The sequence below is a fragment of the Armigeres subalbatus genome, chromosome 3, assembly GCF_024139115.2.
Source record: "Armigeres subalbatus isolate Guangzhou_Male chromosome 3, GZ_Asu_2, whole genome shotgun sequence".
NCBI classification, from domain to species: domain Eukaryota; kingdom Metazoa; phylum Arthropoda; class Insecta; order Diptera; family Culicidae; genus Armigeres; species Armigeres subalbatus.
Genome location: NC_085141.1, coordinates 158,544,262 through 158,564,220, shown reverse-complemented (window position 1 = coordinate 158,564,220; position 19,959 = coordinate 158,544,262). Strand labels below are relative to the sequence as shown.

Genomic DNA, 19,959 nt, shown 5'->3' with positions numbered 1-19,959 from the left:
TCCACTTTGAGCGTATTTACAGCACCACAATAGGAGCTAACTTTTTAATATCAGTAATATATTTAATATCAAATATATTTTCGTAAAAAGTACCTACTTTCGTGAAAATCCGCTTTAGATGTTCTTCCCCGACTAGGAAGGCAAAACAAGATTATAACATGATTGTAACAACATCAGTTATTTATAACAACCGTTGATATAATCGAGTTATGATAAATTATTATCACATTTTTTCTTAACAAAATTATAACAGAATTATTTATGTTTCATTGTTTGTTAGAAAATTTAGTTATTTTAACAACATCCTGAACCAAGTTTATAACAGCCTATGTTAGAAAAACTGTTGTTATTCTCTCCTGATTGAGCGCCATAAAGATTTCTGGGGGCTCATGCAGTTGATTCAAAAGTATAAGATTGCTAATGTCGTTATTCCTGTTCGCGTGACTAACATCTAGGTTACTTCGACCTGGCAGTCAAAGTACCGGTACTACAAGTGTCAAACCAATGTTGGTGATGAAACAAAACATGCACTACAACATGATGTATACATTATGGCCAATTGAAGCTTGTTGAAGTATAATTTGGCAAAATAATTGAAATGACTACAGCGCCACTAGCGTTCTAGTACTTGTACTTATGCTTCTACTGCTCATGCTGGCTACTCTCTCATATATACATAAGCGCCTGAATGCTGATCGTTCCGGGTAGGAAACCAGCCACTGTTGGTAGTCCATTAGATCTGCGAGACAAAAAATTGACCAAAAAATATGTATTTTTTAATGGCGCTTGGTGCGATTTAGCGACCACTTGGACAACTGACGGATGAAGTGTAGGGTGGGTGTGGGTTTTCGGAGAAGCCTGAAGTGAGACTTGTTATCAGTTTACTCTCGGGCCTCAAGCGTTTCAAGGCTTGTCTGCTGATTAAAGAGTGCTCGCCTTGTCAGTCGTTAGGTGCAGTTATCAAGTTGTGATGCAACTGATGACTATGTAATGTCTTCTGTGACAAATAAGTGTCATAATATCAGGCTGTATTATAAGCATTTATGTATAAACGCTTGATTCAACTATGTAGGTACAGATGTAGTATTTGACACCATTATTTAATTCACATTAAAAATATTTCATAGCTGAAGCAGAAATCAATGAAATATACTCATTCTAAGTTGAGTGACTAAAAGAGGATTCACAATACATTATTATCATCAGTATATTACGTAAAAAGTATTTTTACTTGCATTCATCTTTCTTTATTTCTGAATGGATAACTGATGTTTAAGTGGGCTAAGACAGCGAGCACACACCTACCAGTTTAGCCAGTTGGCGAATTGTTACCGAAATAGCAAATATATTATAGCAAATATATTATATAATATATTTGGAAATAGTCTAGACAAGCGTTGTGTTATCGATCTCTTAGTCATCACAACAACGACCAATACAACATTCTTATTCAAGTTGAACTTTCTGCGTCATTTTTTGATATGAACTCAATTTGATTGATCGTCTGCACGCTACTCAGACACGTATTTGTGTGTCATTTTTGAGATATCATTGTTCGATACTTAGAAACACCTGGCGTGGAAATGTTCTTAAAATCAGTGCTGTTGACCAACCGCAACCATCAAGGTGGTTAATAGTGAAGATAATACCATCTATATCACGGGTCATATCTGACAAACTTGTTTATATTATGATTTGTATGTCATCAAACTCCTATCTTCTTCTTCTTCTTATTGGCATTACATCCCCACACTGGGACAGAGCCGCCTCGCAGCTTAGTGTTCATTAAGCACTTCCACAGTTATTAACTGCGAGGTTTCTAAGTTACCATTTTTGCATTCGTATATCATGAGGCTAACACGATGATACTTTTATGCCCAGGGAAGTCGAGACGATTTCCAATCCGAAAATTGCCTAGACCGGCACCGGGAATCGAACCCAGCCACCCTCAGCATGGTATTGCTTTGTAGTCGCGCGTCTTACCGCACGGCTAAGGAGGACCCCTATATGGAGGAAACTCCTATATAAAGGGTCAAAAATGGGTGGAGGGGATCCATAAGCAGTAGAGTGGGGCTCAGCTGTATGGAAAAACGCAAACTTCATCCAATCAAGTGAGATCAAGGTTTTTCTGACTCGTTTTGAAACCCCAATCCACTATGCAAAAGATGGACGTATTTTTTGGGATTTTTACTCCTATCTGTTTCAGTTTATTGACAATCATGTCACTCAAAAAAGCTCGTCTGGCTCGTCTAAAAAAAGTTATAACGCTTCGAAGATGGATAGTTCAAACCGTGTGCAGAAAATCAATGTTTCTGCCAGCACTACCGGGCAGCCTATGTTGTTAAAGGGCAAAACCCTTCGTCCTTTTTGTCCAGATTTTTACTTTGATGAATGATTCTGAATAACTCTAATTAGCTCCCCAGCACAATAAGATCATTAATATTAAAATTAAACAGTAAAATTATTGGTCCACGTAGTTCAGCAGTGCTGGCAGAATAAACGATTTTTTGCATATGGTTTTAACAATCAAACTTCGAAACGTTATTACTTTTTTTGGCGGACGTTCCAGCAACGTACCTTTTTCAGCAAAGTTCTTCGGCATTTGTTGGATTATACTTAAAAGCAATGTGCCACATAGTACACGATGAACTGAAACCTTTCCGCGATGCGGAAAGCGAGAAAGCAACTAATCAGGCTCAAATGCTGCACAGTTATTTGGAGACCCGAATGGTTTCGAAAAACAATTGATTTGAAAGAATGATCATGATGCCTTCCTATCCAAATCGCTTCAATCGGGCGCCATGGTTGTGTTTTATATATGATCATATAGTCTAAAATGTCAATTAACAATTATACAATGGAATTCTCTCACCAAATTTCAATTCGCTTGTCCTGGATGAGCAAGATCCTTTCTTCAGCACTAGCAAGTTTTAAAATAAATTGTTATTTGGTCAAATCGGGGAATATTTTTCCTTTTTCATCATCATGGTTAATCGTAGTTCAAAATTAACAAACCAGAAAAAAGTCATTTTGGTATTCCGCATTTTTTTGCCTTTCTCGTACAACAAAGTTGTACCGAAAGGCTATAATTTCACTACGAAAACGAACTTTTTATAGAAGCATCGGAGACCCATAGTGTTATATACCAATCGACTCAGCTTGACGAGCTGAGCACATGTCTGTCTGTCCGTGTGTATGTGTGTGCACAAAAGCTAAGAAAAACATTAGACAACTTTTCATATAGTAATCCTGATCCGATTTTCTCGCAACAAGTTTCATTCGACAGAGGACAAAGCCTAGTTGATCACTATTGAATTTGATAACGATCGAACAATGCGTTTAAAAGTTATAAAGAAAATGGTACATCGAACCATATTAGCACCATATAAGGTTGGTGTCTTGGCTAAATGCGAGAAAGGCAGTATCACTACTCGGTGAATTAAGTTGGGTTTTTACTCTGCGAATCAATATGGTCAATATTTGAGTATACATAATAAAATTCAAGTTATTTCTGTGCTCTATTCAAATTTTCATTTTTTTTTTTTTCAATTCTTTATTAAAATTAAAAAAACACTTTAATAAAGAATTAAAAAAAAAAAATCAGAAAAATCGATTCACGGGAAACCAAGATCTAGAGCTTCAACATTTTGTAAGAAAATCGGCAAGCGGACACTTTATTATGTCGTCTAGTGCATGGACAGCACACACATATTCAGCTTGAAGCCGTATAAACGAGTTGAAATAACTTTAACCTTAACATTGAATGCTATTTGGGATTCTATTTGCATTCTCAATATTCTGCTCTGAGGTCAGTGATTTTTTTAAAATACAATGGTTCGTTCATGGGTTCGGGCCCCACCAAACTTTGTGTACCAAAACCAACAAATTTGATTCCATTCAGGAGATCCTACAAATTGTCTACCCGGGCCCCCAGTCAGCCAAAACTACCCCTGTGTTTGATACTCTGCTCTCCAAGCGTTTTATTGGGTATTCTCTAATTGATGGGTTAATGGCTATTATAACCACGGAACCACGCAAAAAGGGGTAAAATAATACAAAAACTAAAAATAGTATAGAAGCCAACTTATGCAATCGTACCCCTCAATATAATGTATCCCAGTCCCAGACGATCCGACAATTTATTAGACACAATCGTCTCGCATGTTATGTTTAGTAATTTTTATTATTTTAGTTCCATTATCTGTTACATAATATGGCTTCATCCTGACGACTACAAACATCCTCACCGACCCAGTGAAAGTCAACTGTTCGTCTCCCGGTCCAATAGTCTGTTACTATCATTCCATACCACTGACCTGATAAGACAGCCTGTCAGCCGCGGGAAAAATATGGTTCGCGTATGTACGGTCATCGTCAACCTTTTCGAATGCAAACCCATTTCGTTTCGTTGAAAGTCAAATGTGTGACTGATAACGCGGAAAAAGCGCTTTCAGAGCATTCGATCGAACGCGTGAAACTCTCATCGTATATTTGCGATGGTGGAACTTGAATCTTGATGAATGATGATGAAAACCACCTCATCGTGCCGCATGCCACGTGAGTGCGAACAAGTAACGTAATTAATGAGGCTCAAACTGGCTCACTGAGCAAAAAGTATTATAATATGTAGTAAAGCGACAACCAACAAGATTGCTATTATCGTCCATTTCGAATGGAGCTGATGATGGAAGTGACGAGCAAGCTTACGATTTGGGTAGAAAAACCAGTTCTACCCTGTTTTTGCCTTTTGGCTTGGCGTCAAATGACGGTGCGATTAATATACAATCAAATCTACGTAAGAACTTGGGTCGTGCTTACTTTAAAAGTGTTTGCAAACGATGTTCCAAGGAAGAGAGATCGATACCATTGATGACGTCGCCGCCGTCAGTAGTTCTATGTATCCTGCACAACTTTGTGATAGTGAACAAAACGATCATGTACGAAAAGGCCTTGTTGAAAGTCGGGCTATTAATACGCTAATATGCAGTATTGATAGAACCGTTGAACATGATTGGAAGGTCAATTATCAATTTGAAGTGTGCTGATATAAGCGAACAAACTTTCTGCTGTAGAGTTGATATACAGAGATGCAAATAGTTCGTACACCCATCCAGCGGATGTTGTATTTTCTTACAATTCTGTATAAGAACTGACCAGATACGAAATTGCTAGATTCTCATACAAAAAAATGTACAGTCTTAAGCAGGTATTGTATTGTTTTATTATGCCAATATATTGTAGAAAAAACAGCTTATAAAGAACTCTTAGCTTAGTGTTTTGGTTTTAATGCCTTTCTCGTGTATTATAAAACAAGAAAATACATAATGGTAACAAGAAAAGCACATAAAAGAGGTCAAAATTGCACTTTAGGAAGATATATTATCAATTCACATTTATTTGCGTTCATTTTAATGCATTGCAGCAGTTTTTCGATTTTGAATTTTTTTTCAATTTGAATTTTTTTTATAATGTTTTATAAAAATCTATGTTTTGCCTTTCTCGTATACAAAGTATAAGTAAAGGCTATATGTTCGCTCCAAAAACGAACTTTTTATAGGAGGCCCGGAGACCCATAGTGTTATATATCGATCGACTCAGCTCGATCGAATTGGAGTAATGTCTGTGTGTGTGCGCAAAAAGTCTAGCTCACTTTTTGGGCACTTATTCTCAACCGATTGCTCGCAACAAGTTGCATTCGACGCAGAATCCTGTCCCATTGTTTCCTATTGAAAATTGACCCGATCGGACTATGGGCTTAGAAGAATGACCAAAATATTTTTTACCTTTCTCGTATACAAAGTATACGTAAAGGCTATGTGTTCGCTCCAAAAACAAACATTTTATAGGAGGCTCGGAGACCCATAGCGTTATATACCATCGACTCAGCTCGACGAGTCGAGGTGATGTCTTTATGTGGGTGTTTTTTTTTTTCCCAAGCAATGGAGGGGGAATCTGCTCAACAGACATCCTGGGTTGTCCAGGAAGTGCGGGGTTAGGGACCACCTCCAACAGCAAACGAGGGAGGCAGGACTACATTCCCGACCCGCTAAACCGTTTCCATTGCAGGACACGCAGCTAACCTCGAGGGTGCGTTATGCACTGGCCCCCCTTTGAAGCATTACTTTCTGGTTGTACCGAAGGGACGATGGGCTTGGCGGCAATGGAAACGGTTTAGCTGGTCGGGGATGCAGTCCTGCCTCCCTCATTGGAGGTGGCCCCTAACCCAGCACTTCCTGGTCAACCCAGGATGTCTGTTGAGCAGATTCCCCCTCCATTGCTTAGGAAGAAAAAAAAAAAACCGTTTCCATTGCCGCCAAGCCCATCCCTAGTAGCACAGTTAAGATCGATTTAGTTGCAGCATCTCTAATGTGACTGGATTTGGTTGCATATGAGTCACAATGACTGATATGTAATAAGTGTGCTACTCGGGATAGTCCCTTCGGTACAACCAGAAAGTAATGCTTCAAAGGAGGGCCAGTGCACAACGCACCCTCGAGGTTAGCTGCGTGCCCTTGCAGCATCGAACATCGTGACTCGCTTTTTTAGAAGAACACCATAGTATCGTGCCAGCGCATTGCCGGCTTTCCAGGTGGCCTTACCACGCTTTATGTCCTCGGAAGGTGGGAAGGGTCGACTTCGCGCCTGCTTCCCTCTGCACGACTGGTATCAAGAATGATTATGCCGCGTGCACCCCAAATTGACCTCTCTGCGATAGGGTCTATTCGCTAACACACAGAGGGACTTGCTGACGTGGTGCCTACGCCTGCCCCAGCCTTGACGAGGACCCCTTTCCGTCTTCGGGCTCGGAACCCGCCCGGTTGACCGACGCCGCGAAAGCGACGATACCATGTTGTTCTTCACGCGGCCACTTGTTCGATAAAAGGATCGAGTTCGACCACAGAGCATGACCACACGTATGACCCATGAAGCCGACTCCGAACCCTTGGACCACCTCTTAATTGCGCCTGAACTAGCCATCCTTGAGTCCACACGCCACCTTCTGTGTAGCTCCGAGACGATTTGGACGATAGCCGATAAAACGGCGTTCCAGCCAACTTCATCTTTACACATCCTCCGGACTAGGTGGTCCGGGGTAGTGTCCAGACCACATGTGGCAAGCATGTGGTCACGCATTGCGCGAAAACGTGGGCACACGAACAACACGTGTTCCGCCGTTTCCTCTAAACCTGCGCACACCAAACACTCGGGCGAGGCCGAGCAAGCCAGCTGCGTCACCTGCACTGTGATTTTGCAGCACGCTTAAACGCCGGGCACATCGAACCCCCCATGGGGTGCTTGCTCATAGATTTTTGGGTCCGGGGAAGGTTCTTAAGATGGTGCCAGACCCCTCCCTCCTTTGAAAAAGAGGGCTCCCATACAAATCAAATACCAATTTATTCATAACTTGAAAATTAAGCAACCAATTTGAACCAAATTTGGCATGTAGAGATTTTGGAAAAGAAAATATGTTTTTGTGTTGATTCAAACCCCCTCCCCCCTTCTGGAAAGGGAAGGCTCCAATACAAATGAAGCATACATTTCTGCATAACTCGAGAATCAGTCGAGGAATAAATCAATTTTAGGCGAAACAAAGTTCGTCGGGTCTGCTAGTTAATTATAAAAAAACAATTTCAGCTCCTAAACACCCAACGCTACTAGGAAAAATCTTTTGTATAATTCCAACGCGAATCGTATTCAGATATACAATATAAGTCGCGTGACCCCTTGTTAAATCAGATAGTGTTATACTATCTTCTGACGTTACGATGTTCCGTATAACAAATAAAAAGTGTTATAAGGGTACAACTTTTGCTACCCGAGTTACACATATGTTATGTGACCGCTGTCTCCGAGATCGAATAGCGGTTTCGGTCAGTTGAATGAACTAAGTAAAAATGGTTTGGTGTCAGGGCTGGTACCGATTCGTCATCTAGCGGCACGTGAGGTAGGGGCCGCGAGTTCACGATGTTCTCAACTTCGGTAAGCAAATTCCGGAGTACTTCGTCAGAAAGCCTTGCTGACAAACACACGGAGTTGTTCTTGACAGTGCGGATTAGCCGCTCCCTGTTATTACCCATGTGTGGTGTGAGAGGTGGATTGAAGACCTACTCGATTCCGGAGCTCCCAACTTCTTTCATGAATTCGCACTCGTTCTTGGCTTCGTTAATCTGCATCACCTCTCGAGTTGCACTTACAAAGCTCGTGCCGCGGTCGCAGTAGACTTTCTGTGGTGTGCCGCGGCGGGCCATGAGGTTTCGAAAGGCCAAAATGCAGGAGCTTGTGCTAAGGGAGTAAGCGACTTCCACGTGGATCGCTCGGAAAGTCACGCACGTTGCAAGTATTACCCACGCTTTTCCGACTCTTCTGCCGACTGTGACTTCGATTGGACCGCAATAATCAATTCCGATGTGCATGAATGCTAGTGAGGCGGTCAACTGATACAATGTGCTAGATTTATAAACGGTCATCGTAGTTTCGGATCGTTTGGTTGAATTTTGTAGTGCCGTCATCTCATCGGGATAGAATTCTTGGCAATTATCGGCGAATCAGTGGATGTATGCGACAGCCTTGCGTAATCTCTCTTAAGTTGAAAAGTCGTTGATGCGGATCACTGACTCCGGCAGAGTGTGATGTAACAGGAACAATGGACGTAGTTTGTTGTCGGTCGAATTTTTTTGATTGTGTGGTTCCGGACAGTCATCTTCAAGGCGCCGAAGACAATTCTGGAAGACTACTCCACTTGGCGCGCATGGACAAAATTTTCCTTATTAGGGATCCATCTCCATTCGTGTGCTTCATATATTTCAAGTATTTCGCTGATCCTGTGGCCGACGTATTGGCCTATCGCCTATGGTTCGAGTTGATCAAGCAAAGAATGTTTCTGAAATCAGACCAATACAGCTTATGATGGGTCCTGAAGGTTAGCGACTCTTGGACGGTACGCCATAACCGTGCACCAAGTACGGCAGCCTCAAGTTCCAATCGTGGTATCGAAGTAAATTTCTGCGGGGAAACTCGGTATTTGGCTGCGACAATGGAGCAGGAGAAGGACTCCTCGCGTACAAAGCGACAATAGCAGACGGCGGCCGTTCTCGCTGCCATCTACCATTGTGTGTAACTGCATTTCGTCGGCTTCCCTCGTGTGGTACTGTGAACTGTAGAATCATTCAACTCGTGGCAGCATCTTCAGCCACGTAAGCCATTTTTCAAAGGAGTTGTTGTCGATGTGGTCGTCCCACTGTGCACCGGATCGCCATATTTGTTCCAGTAGGATCTTTAGATACGACAGAAAATAAGAGATCTATTCTAGCGGATCGAAGCTGGTCATCAAGACACGTAGAACTTCCCGCTTCGTTGGCTTTCGCTCACATCCTAACAGAGCCGGTTCATAGCGATTCCATTCTTCTTTGTAAGTGAAAACATCTTCGGTTGTGTTCCATGCCTTAAACCTTCTCCGTAGCTGATGGACATGCCTTACTTCCTTGGTCAACTGGATGGCTTACTCTTCGGAGACCACGCTGACCAGCATATCGTCGACGTAGTGGGACTTTATGATAGCTTGATGGGCCTCTGGATACTCGTTCGCGAATTGGTCGACATTGGTGTTCTTCACAAACTACGCTGGTGGTTGGAGAGCAGCATGCCCCGAAAGTCATTACCTGCATGGCGTATACTTCCGTCTCTCCTTTTGCTAGATACTCTTCGATTTTTGATTGCAGAGTCGTCTACAGCTCCTGTTACTTCTGCATCCGTTTATTCAATCATTGGAATCGACGCTATGTGGAAGGCGGATGTCGTCATATCGCCACTATTGCCCGACCTCATACCGATCATTCCGACGGTGAGTAAACGATTTGAGCAGTCGGTTGGCACCATCTAGCTGTAGCACATCAGCAAGGTCTTGATCGAGCAGAGTAAGCTTGGAACCCTCGTCCAAGAAGGCATACGCGCGAACTACATTTGTTTTGCCGTACAGTACAACAGGAAGATAGCGAAACAGTCCTAGGCTGGTAGCCGACGGAATGGTGACGACACTTGCGGCTTCTGCTAAGGCGTAGATGCAGCTACTGAAAATCGCCAGGTTGTAGGCACCGTTAAACGATGCTGCGCCAAATCAAGTTTTCGCTATGTTGGCAGCTTTCACGTTGTACATATACTCCTACATTTCGATGTCGTATTTTATTAATATGTAATAAATATAGCTTTTGCATCATGCTGCAATATAATTTGTTTTTATTGACTAATATGATCGAAAATTTCCGTTCTTTTTAGCTCTTCGCACATTCCTAACCTAGCATCCCAGTTGCCATGGACCGAAGTTGTCTCCCAACGAGCAGGTCGAACTTCCGGAATCCCTTTGGTCAAAGACCATGGTTGGAACAAAATGGAGCAGCGGCAGCTGCAGGTGGTGGCACCGGACTTAAGGGTATCGTTGCCGGTGGTATCACCGGTGGAATTGAAATCTGCATCACTTTCCCTACGGAGTACGTTAAAACGCAACTTCAGCTCGACGAAAAAGGTAAGGTTGCCTGATTGTATCCCAAGGTTATAAGTCGCGAAAAAAACGTATATTCTTTTTGTAGGTGCCACCAAACAGTATAACGGAATTGTGGATTGTGTGAAAAAGACCGTCAAGACAAACGGTTTCTTCGGTCTGTACCGAGGTCTTAGTGTACTGCTCTATGGATCTATACCAAAGTCTGCAGTAAGGTGACTACTTCCTAAATTCAAACTTGATTCCGCATGTACCTTAATTCTGTATATTTACTAGGTTCGGCGCCTTCGAAACGTTCAAAGGATACCTGATGGAACCAAACGGCCAACTAAGCACTTCCGGTAAGCTGTTGGCTGGTCTGGGTGCTGGTGTAGCCGAAGCGATCCTTGCTGTAACCCCAATGGAAACCGTCAAAGTGAAGTTCATCAACGACCAACGAAGTGCCAACCCCCGATACAAAGGTTTCTTCCATGGTGTCGGTCTGATTGTCCGACAGGAAGGGTTTTCTGGTGTATACAAGGGACTAACTGCTACAATCATGAAGCAAGGTTCCAACCAAGCCATTCGATTCTACGTCATGGAATCCCTCAAAGAAGTCTACAAAGGTGGAGACCAATCGAAACCTGTACCAAAGATGGTGGTTGGTGCTTTCGGTGCGGTTGCTGGTGCTGCTTCCGTTTTCGGCAACACGCCCATCGATGTAGTCAAGACCCGCATGCAAGGTCTAGAAGCGTCCAAATACAAGAACACCGTCGACTGTGCGGTTCAAATTTGGAAAAATGAAGGACCGCTTGCATTCTACAAGGGCACTGTCCCACGGTTAAGTCGTGTCTGCTTGGACGTCGCTATTACCTTCATGATATACGACTCATTCATGGAACTGTTCAACAAGTTCTGGCGCTAAACAACGGTCAATAGTTTTAGTCTGCGGTCAAGATCTTCGACATGACACGGAATGTTACATACAAATGTTAGAGCCACGCGTCACCAACTCATCCCAATGTGTGCTAATCTGTATCACCCATTTATCAGGGAACTGCCCACGAAGACCTTATGGACGCTTTTGTAGCAACAAGTACACAACCTCAATGTTAATCGTAGCCAAGCTAAGCAGAAAAACGAATCTTTAAGAAACAAGAATGCATTTGTGTTAGTCGAAACGAACCTAGCTCGTTAATAGGGGGAGGGAATCACAACTACGTACGGGTAGATCCTAAGCACTGAAATCTGACAAAAAATGTTAAATGCACAAACAAACTAGCAGCAAACACCCCCTGCCCCCTAGGTTTCAAAACATATTATATAAAGCAATCATTATGATTTGTTTGCGGGTATTTAAAATGTACTTTAAATTTTTGAATTGTGCAGCAACCAATAAGCATTCCATTCATTGTGACATTACCTTATTTGTGGATAGCATAGCTATCTAATTCCTTTATTAAGAATAGTGCATTCGTGAGCTGCATTGCCAAAACGCATTTTGAACATTCTAATTTTTTGTTTTGTGTTAACATTGAATTGTTCAAATTTTAAACCGTCAACCCAGAGTGTTAAACATTGAATTTTTTATGCTATCCTCTGTTTATAAAACAATCAAAAAGTAATGCCTATTTATTGCTTGATGTGTAATATATACTAAAGTAGTAAATGTGAAAATAATAAAAACAGATTAAAAAACAATAATCCTGATCCAGCGGCTACTGTCCAATCCGAAATTCCAATAAAACAACCTATACCTTACAAATGCGAACATTGGAAGGAAGGTACATTTTGCCTTATAAATAAATTTCTATCATTCTCCTCCGCTCGGATATGTGATCTTGATGCGATGAATGGTCTTACGTCATTAGCACTGAGATGACAACCAAAGACATATCCTGTCGTGGTGGTATCGATTCTATAACATTCTCCAGAAAACCAGACCCCTGAAAACCATTCCCCAGAAAATTGTTCCCCAGAATACACCATAACGCCGAATTTTTTTGCATACTTTTGAATTAGATTCCTGCAGTGAAGAAAAAGGTTCTGTTTCTACAAACCTTAATCATTGAAAAAATGGACCTTATTACATTTATATCGTTGACCGAATGACATGAATGGTCACTTCTATCTAATTGATGTAAACGGACTTTCCAGAAAAAAAAATAAAATCTGCAATGAAACACTAAACGCATACTTACTTAGGTCTGTCTCATTTGGAGAATTAAACTGAAATTAAACTTAAAAATGACATTTCAATAATTATCAAATAACCCTGCTCGCAGAGCAAGATTACTTTTGACCCAGAGCAAGATTACAGACCCTAAGGGTTTGTCTCATTTGGAGAATTAAACTTAAAAGTGGCAGTTCGAAAATTAAAAAAATCACCCCGTTATAAGAATGGCTGGAGCTACCCAGCAATTCCAATAGGACATCGATGGAAAATGATTCGATATCTGTCAAAAGTAATCTTGCTCTGCGTGCAGGGTTATTCAATAATTATAGAAATGTCACTTTTAAGTTTAATTTCAGTTTAATTAGCCAATTGAGACAGACCCTTAAAAAGTCAAAGTTTTTGCAAATGTGTGCGTTCAGTGTCCATTTATGTTTAGTCTTATGCCATCATATGCATATTTGTCCCATGTTTGCTGGGATTCTTATGTACATAAGGACAGTTATGCGTATAACGGCAGTATATCGGGTGGTTATAAACGCATACCGTCGTCGGTGCGTCAAATGGGGGTGAGAATGGGTCACTGATTCAACTTCTTAGAATGCCGTCGGTGGGTCAAATGGGGGTGAGAATGAGTCACTGTTTCAACTACTTAGAATGCTTGTTGAATGGATTGAATGTATCTGAGGGTAAATAAACTAAAATATAAGAGACCTGTTTGAACGACCTTGCTGTACGACCTCTAGACTGTCGGTGAGAGCGATGACACATTCTCACCCCCCAGACCCATTGTCACCCCCGATGGCGGTAAACAAAATTTGTTTGTAAATTTCTTTTAATTTTTGCCAATAAACATGTGTGAATTTTTATTAGTGGGGGTAAATTTATGTTCCAAAACAAGGCATCATCTATTTCGCCATACTCGTGATTTGAAAGAAGGCACACGCGTGATTTGAAAGAAGGCGTATTTCAAAAATGTTCAGCTCGGTCCATGGCTGCACTTCGCCAACCACGCAGTCTGCGGAGGGTCCGCAAATCGTCCTCCACCTGATCGATCCACCTTGCCCGCTGTGCCCCTCGCCTTCTTGTTCCCATCGGATCGTTGTCGAGAACCATTTTCATCGGATTACTATCCAACATTCTGGCTACGTGCCCGGCCCACCGCAGTCTTCCGATTTTCGCGGTATGAACGATGGGTGGTTCTCCCAACAGCTGATGCAACTCGTGGTTCATTCGCCTCCTCCACGTACCGTCCACTATCTGCACCATACCATAGATAGTACGCAACACTTTCCTTTCCTCCCAGTGCGCGTTGGTCCTCCACGAGCATAGTCCAGGGCTCTTGTCCGTAGAGAACCCCAACTAACATTTAATGTCAATGTAAATGTTATTTCAACTCATCTATACGGCTTCAAGCTGAATATGTGTGCTATACATATGATCAAGAACTTCTATTCAATGCTTTTACCAGCAAATCTGGCGAATCTATTCAGCTGTTTTTGTCGTGTCTGCACCACTACTTAACAGCATGTTACACATTTATTTCTCAATCTTTACTAAACCATTTAGTAATATAATTCGCTTCAATAGCGCTTATTCAGATTTTTTGAATCTGTTAAAAAAGTTTTATACAGCCACTGAATTCAATTTGATTAAATATTATTTGAGAGGAGAGTAAGTTTTAGAGTTTATTCAATGTGTTTTTTGTGGAAACTCAAATATCAATTTTGTTGCTACCTAGATTCGAACTCCTGATCTCCTGATTCAATGGCCGCTACTCTATCATCACCGTCACTTAGACATATGTAAATAACAAAGAAAATTATGGATGTGCTTCTTCGCATACCCTATAGGTTGTTTTACTAACGCTATTTTCAGATTCATGCTGTATAAACGTTAGAAAGAGACCTACATGCTGCTTTCAGCACATGAGCTTAAAAATTATGCTTTCAGCATTATTTCAACCATTATTCAAACATCTATCAGCATGTTCTGTTGGCTAACTTTTATGCATCATGAATCGCTGAAATTGTTTTTAGGCAACATTTTCTCACCTGTATAGATGCTACTCTGCTGCTAATCGTTTAACAGTAGCCGTCAACAGAAATATCGCTTCTAAATGGCTTGTTTTCTTACGCTATCTGCTAGCATTAATGACAGCGCTTTGTCAGTTGCTATAAGAGCAGGTAAATACCTTTGTAGCTGCATTACAGAAACCAATAGCTCATACACAGCTCCAGCAACAAAAATCAAATGTCAACATTGCGGTTTTGACATTCCATACTGATAAGCTATTAAAAGAAGCAGTATAAGGTTTACTTAAACGTTGTGTAATCTTCAAAGATACAGAAGTAGCCTGAAAGCTTCGTTAGTTCATTTATAGCGCCATTACGCTATATTGTTAGTGCTATAACAACGGCGAAAACGATTTCATTGTGAATGCTACCCACCGTAATATAGGAAGTTGCTAACAAGCAACTCAGTTACATACATGAGCTCTTAACCGATAAGCTTTGTTGCTAATTCAGACATAGCTATTTTATAACTATATGAAAGCTGCATAAACGATAAAAGATTAAATATATTCAGCACACTGACTAGCTGATAGATATTTGGATAATAGTCGAGTTGAAGTTTAAGGGATTATTTGCGGAGGCTTTTCTTTTATTCAGCATTGGCTGCTTTTATTCAAATATTATACAGCCAAAGGCTAGAAGTTGAAACTTTTAGCACCAAAATTGTTAGTTGGGACAACCGGTCCAATAAGCGATTTGTAAATAGTCATTTTGGTACGGCGGCGAACTCTATTCGATCGGAGCGTTTTGCGGAGTCCAAAGTACGTACGGTTTTCTGCAATGATGCGTCTCCGAATTTCTCTACTGGTATCGTTATCGGCAGTCACCAGTGAGCACGAATTTTTCAACCACCTCGATTTCGTAGCCACTAATACGAACTCGTGGTGGGTGGCTTACATTGTCCTCTGTTGAGGCTCTTCCTATCATATACTTCGTCTTCGACGTGTTGATGACTAGTTCAATCCGTTTAGCTTCGCTTTTCAGTCTGATGTTGGCTTCCTCCATCTTCTCAAAGTAACGTGCCATAATATCAATGTCATCGGCAAAACCAAATAACTGGACGGACTTCGTGAAAATCGTACCACTCGTGTCAATCCCTGCCTTTCGTATTACTCCCTTCAAAGCGATGTTGAATAGCAGATACGAAAGACCATCACCCTGCCGTGACCCTCTGCGCGTTTCGAAGGGACTCGAGAATTCCCCTGAAACTCGAACTACGCACATTACCCGATCCTTTGTCGCCTTGATCAACCGTATCAGTTTATCCGGAAATCCGTTTTCGTGCATTAGCTGGTCCCGATCGATTGTATCATATGCGGCTTTGAAGTCGATAAATAGATGCCGTATGGGCACGTTGTATTTACGGCATTTCTGCAATACCTGACGTATGACGAACACCTGATTTGTGGTAAAGCGTTCACCCATAAATCCCAACTGGTACTGCCCCACGAACTCTCTTGCAATTGGTGTTAGTCGGCTGCATAAAATTTGGGAGAGTAGGCGGCGTTCAGCAATGTGATTGTGCTTTTGTTGCTACAATCCAGCTTATCGCCCTTTTTGTAGATGGGACACACGACACATTTCATCCACTCCTGCCGCAGAGCCTCATCCTCCCAAACCTTGGTAAGTACCCAGTGCAGCGCTCTAGCCAGTGCCTCACCACCGTGTTTAAACAGCTCTCCTGATAGTTGGTCAACTCTGGGGGCATTGTTGTTTTTCAGCCGGCCGATCTCCTGGATTTCCTGGAGATTTGGAGCCGAAAATGTGCGCGTGCTCCTAGGTTCATTACCATACCGCCACCGTTGTCTGCCACATCTGTTTGATCTGTACCGTTTGTATCGTACCGCGTTCGCCCTCGTGCGGTGTTGCAGCAATCTCGCCCATGCTGCATTCTTCTCCTCACCGTGGCACCTGCCTAGTGCTGCGGTCGCGGTGCTTCCAATGGCGGATCGAATATCTCTCCAGCCATCTTAAAGAGACGCTGCCCCTAGCTGCTCTTCCGTTGGGAGTGCCACTTCCAGCTGTTGCGCGTAGTCTTGGGTTGGCTAGTCTAGCGTCTTGTAGCCGCCCAATGTTTAGCCGCGCCGGACGACTCCGATGCGTGTTGTACACCGTCGAGAGTTTTGAACGCAGACATATTGCAACGTGGTAGTGGTCGGATTCAATATTCGCACTGCGGTAAGTGCGGACGTTCGTGATGTCAGAGAAGAATTTACCGTCGATTGGAACGTGGTCGATTTGATTTCCCGTACTTGATTAGGTGATTTCCAGAAATGTGCGTGAGTCAAGAGAATGTACCACTAATTTGCCTTTTTCCGTATGCTTATTTTAAAAGAAGGAATTATCTATTTGTTAACTATATTTCGGGCAAATTCTTGCTTTTCAAGAAGGAATCATTTACTCATTTTCCATTTTCCGGGTAAACGCGTGCTTCAAAAGAAGGAATAATCTACTTTGTTACCTTATTCCGAGCCAATTCCGTAAAAAGAAAAAGTCATCTATCGTGTGGCCTTATTTTGGACACGCGCGTACGTACCACGAAAAAATATAGACTCATTTTCCTTATTCCGGGAAAATGCGCTTTTTAAAAGAAGAAATCATCGACTTAATTGCCTTATTCCGGGCAAATGCGTGTGTCGTGAGTGGGTGATATTTCCCAACAAACTATTTAAGCTGAAGAAGCTTATTTTGAACAAAATAAGCGCTTCTATCAGTTTCCAATGTTTGTTGGGTTGTTTTCTCAATCAAGGCGTGCTTCAAAATAAGAAGAAATTCACTATTTCTGTTTTGACCATGGTCATTATGCCATAAAGCCCATCGTATTTGAAACTTTAGTTTCTAACAAATATCAAAATGGCCCTTTCACATCCAACTCATCAAGATAAATGCTTTAATGTACAATGATATGCGATGTTTAATTAGAATTCAAGAAAATTAAATCATTTTCATCTATATATCCTGTTTTATGGGGAATAGTATATTCTGGGGAATGCTTTTCTGGGGATTGGTTTTCTGGAGAATGGAAGAATTGTGGGGTATGCTTTTCTGGGGAATAGTATATAACCAGTGGTATCACATCCACATTTGGACTAGGGTAGATGTACCAATTGTGGTTGTACCATCAGTTGTCGCACTAGTGCGTTATACACCAATTGGAACATCACATCAACACAAAACATTTTCTGATCAGGGGCCATATTCATATGACACGATATGACACCTTAAACCTCTTCCAAAATCTCAAACAAACCATAATTGTAAAAAATGATTTTTAATTTATTATTAAAATTTAATGATAATTTAAAAATGATCCTAATTAATGATAAATTTCTTTTAAAAAGCTCCAGACGCGGGGAGCACTGGTTCTGATGAACCTGGCTATTATGAACATCGCATTATTTGGTGAAATATTCAAACATAACAATTGCAAGAAAGTTCGTGGGCAGTATCAGGCGGGATTTATGGGTGAAATTGGCTTATAAACTGCTTTAATCTCGTAATACGCGTAAAAAAATGGTTAGACCCCTAAACTGACTTTGAAAAATCGCTTAATAAATGTTTGAGGAAAACGCTTATATTTTAAAATCCGCGTAAAAAACTGACACTAAAACCGACGTAAAAAAATTGTAACCGTCTAATCTTTCCTGCCGTAAGAAAGCCGCTAACGCAATGGTTTATGCGCCACTCTCGTTTCCGAGAGACCACTGGTCATGTGTTTAATCTCGTTGCCCGACTAGTCTGAAGTATGAGTGCTAATCTCTAGGGATTTTCAACGGTTGGTATGAGCTAACGTAAATAGATGGTCGCAACTACATAGAAGTGAACCTAGGCAAACTCGCAGAATGACCGCAGTGATCGCAACGTATACGTACTTGAGTCAAGGTGAACGTAAAGCGAAGTGAACTGACAGCAAGAAGTTCCTGGGCGGACACAATAACCGCAGGGCTCTTGGAATATGAAATAAAAGTAATGAACGGTAAGTTATGTTGAATTCATTCTTGCTTATATTAATTCATTTTTCCTTATATTAATTCATTCACCGTTTCCGTGCGATGAATTGGCAGCACAACAACTAGCGTACTAGATGTCGATAGGTCCTGACGTCTTATAACAGTTGCGTCACCGGGGATCCTCGCTACAAAGGTAGGCCGAAATAATGTTGCGGGGGAGGGCGTCGGTCTCCTCGGTACTCTACCCGATCATCCGCGAGCGGACACAGGCAGGCCGGTCTTCCTCTGTCCCCGTTTGTCTACCAGTCACTGGCGGGCCGTGGCGAGGTCCTCTTCGGTATGGTACCACGTGCGCCTTAAATGCGCCAAGATGGCGGAATGCGATGGCTAGCTTGTAGCTCGTACAAACGGCGTCCGCTGGACGCTGGGGTCCAACAAAAGATAGTGTTAGAATAATATATTTAAGAAATGAATTCATGCACCGTATTACCTTTGTAATTGAAATTACAGCTCACTAGAGCAGAGTTTTCGCCCTTAGTGATGGGTAACACCTGATTCTAATGAAAATAAAAAAACTTTAGCAATCACTTTCACTTCAATTTACTTTTTGACTACAATTATTTAAGAACTTTTAGGCTAAGATATATTTTAAATGTCAAATATGTTCAGCTTGAATTATAACTTTATAAAAACTGAGATCACCGGACTAACTTCTACTCTACGACCGACTTAGATTGGAAATGACGACAATTTCAGAAGTCTTTAAATCCTTCGTCATCGTTTTGGCGGTTACTAATATATTTTTACCAGTTTTAGACGACTTCCACAGTTGACTTCTATTGCATTTTGTTGGCCATCTATCAATAATCCGTGAATTATTTTAGTGCATCTAGCTTAATTACAAATGGTTCTTAAAACAATTATATATATTTTATTATTATTATATTTTACTTTGAAATATGAAATAGAGCGGAAAGTAGCAGACCGTTACAAAATCCAGAAAAATGCTTAGATTTCAAAATCCGCATTAAAAATTGTCACAGTGTGTCTAGTGTCGCAATAAAGAAATTTTAAGTATGTATCATAAGGAATCAAAAACCATTCGATTCTGGCAACATGAATGTTCCGAACGTGTTGCCAAAATCGAATGGGGTCTGTACCTACCTGTGTGCCTAGTTTGCTTCAGCGTTGTCTTGCTTGGACGTAGTTATTGCAATTTCCCCAAAAGTTTAAAGTTCTTAGAACCACTTCCAAAAGGAATTTCTTTCCCACAACTATAACAACACA

At 41.4% G+C, this 19,959-nt stretch overlaps 1 protein-coding gene across 3 annotated transcripts in view; it reads left to right on the top strand.

Moving 5' to 3' along the window:
• The window catches only part of LOC134225674 (putative tricarboxylate transport protein, mitochondrial), a 44,072-nt gene extending 31,888 nt beyond the window's left edge, over positions 1–12,184 (top strand). For 2 of the 3 annotated variants that reach the window (XM_062705941.1, XM_062705940.1), the window contains exons 2-4: positions 10,273–10,519; positions 10,584–10,710; positions 10,772–12,184. In XM_062705941.1, the coding sequence (XP_062561925.1) occupies positions 10,309–10,519; positions 10,584–10,710; positions 10,772–11,399 (966 nt within the window). In that variant the 5' untranslated portion in view covers positions 10,273–10,308 and the 3' untranslated portion in view covers positions 11,400–12,184. Of the gene's footprint in view, positions 1–5,067; positions 5,207–10,272; positions 10,520–10,583; positions 10,711–10,771 lie in introns of those variants that run through there. The other variant, XM_062705942.1, reaches the window with a different exon arrangement.
• Positions 12,185–19,959: the final 7,775 nt, after the last annotated feature.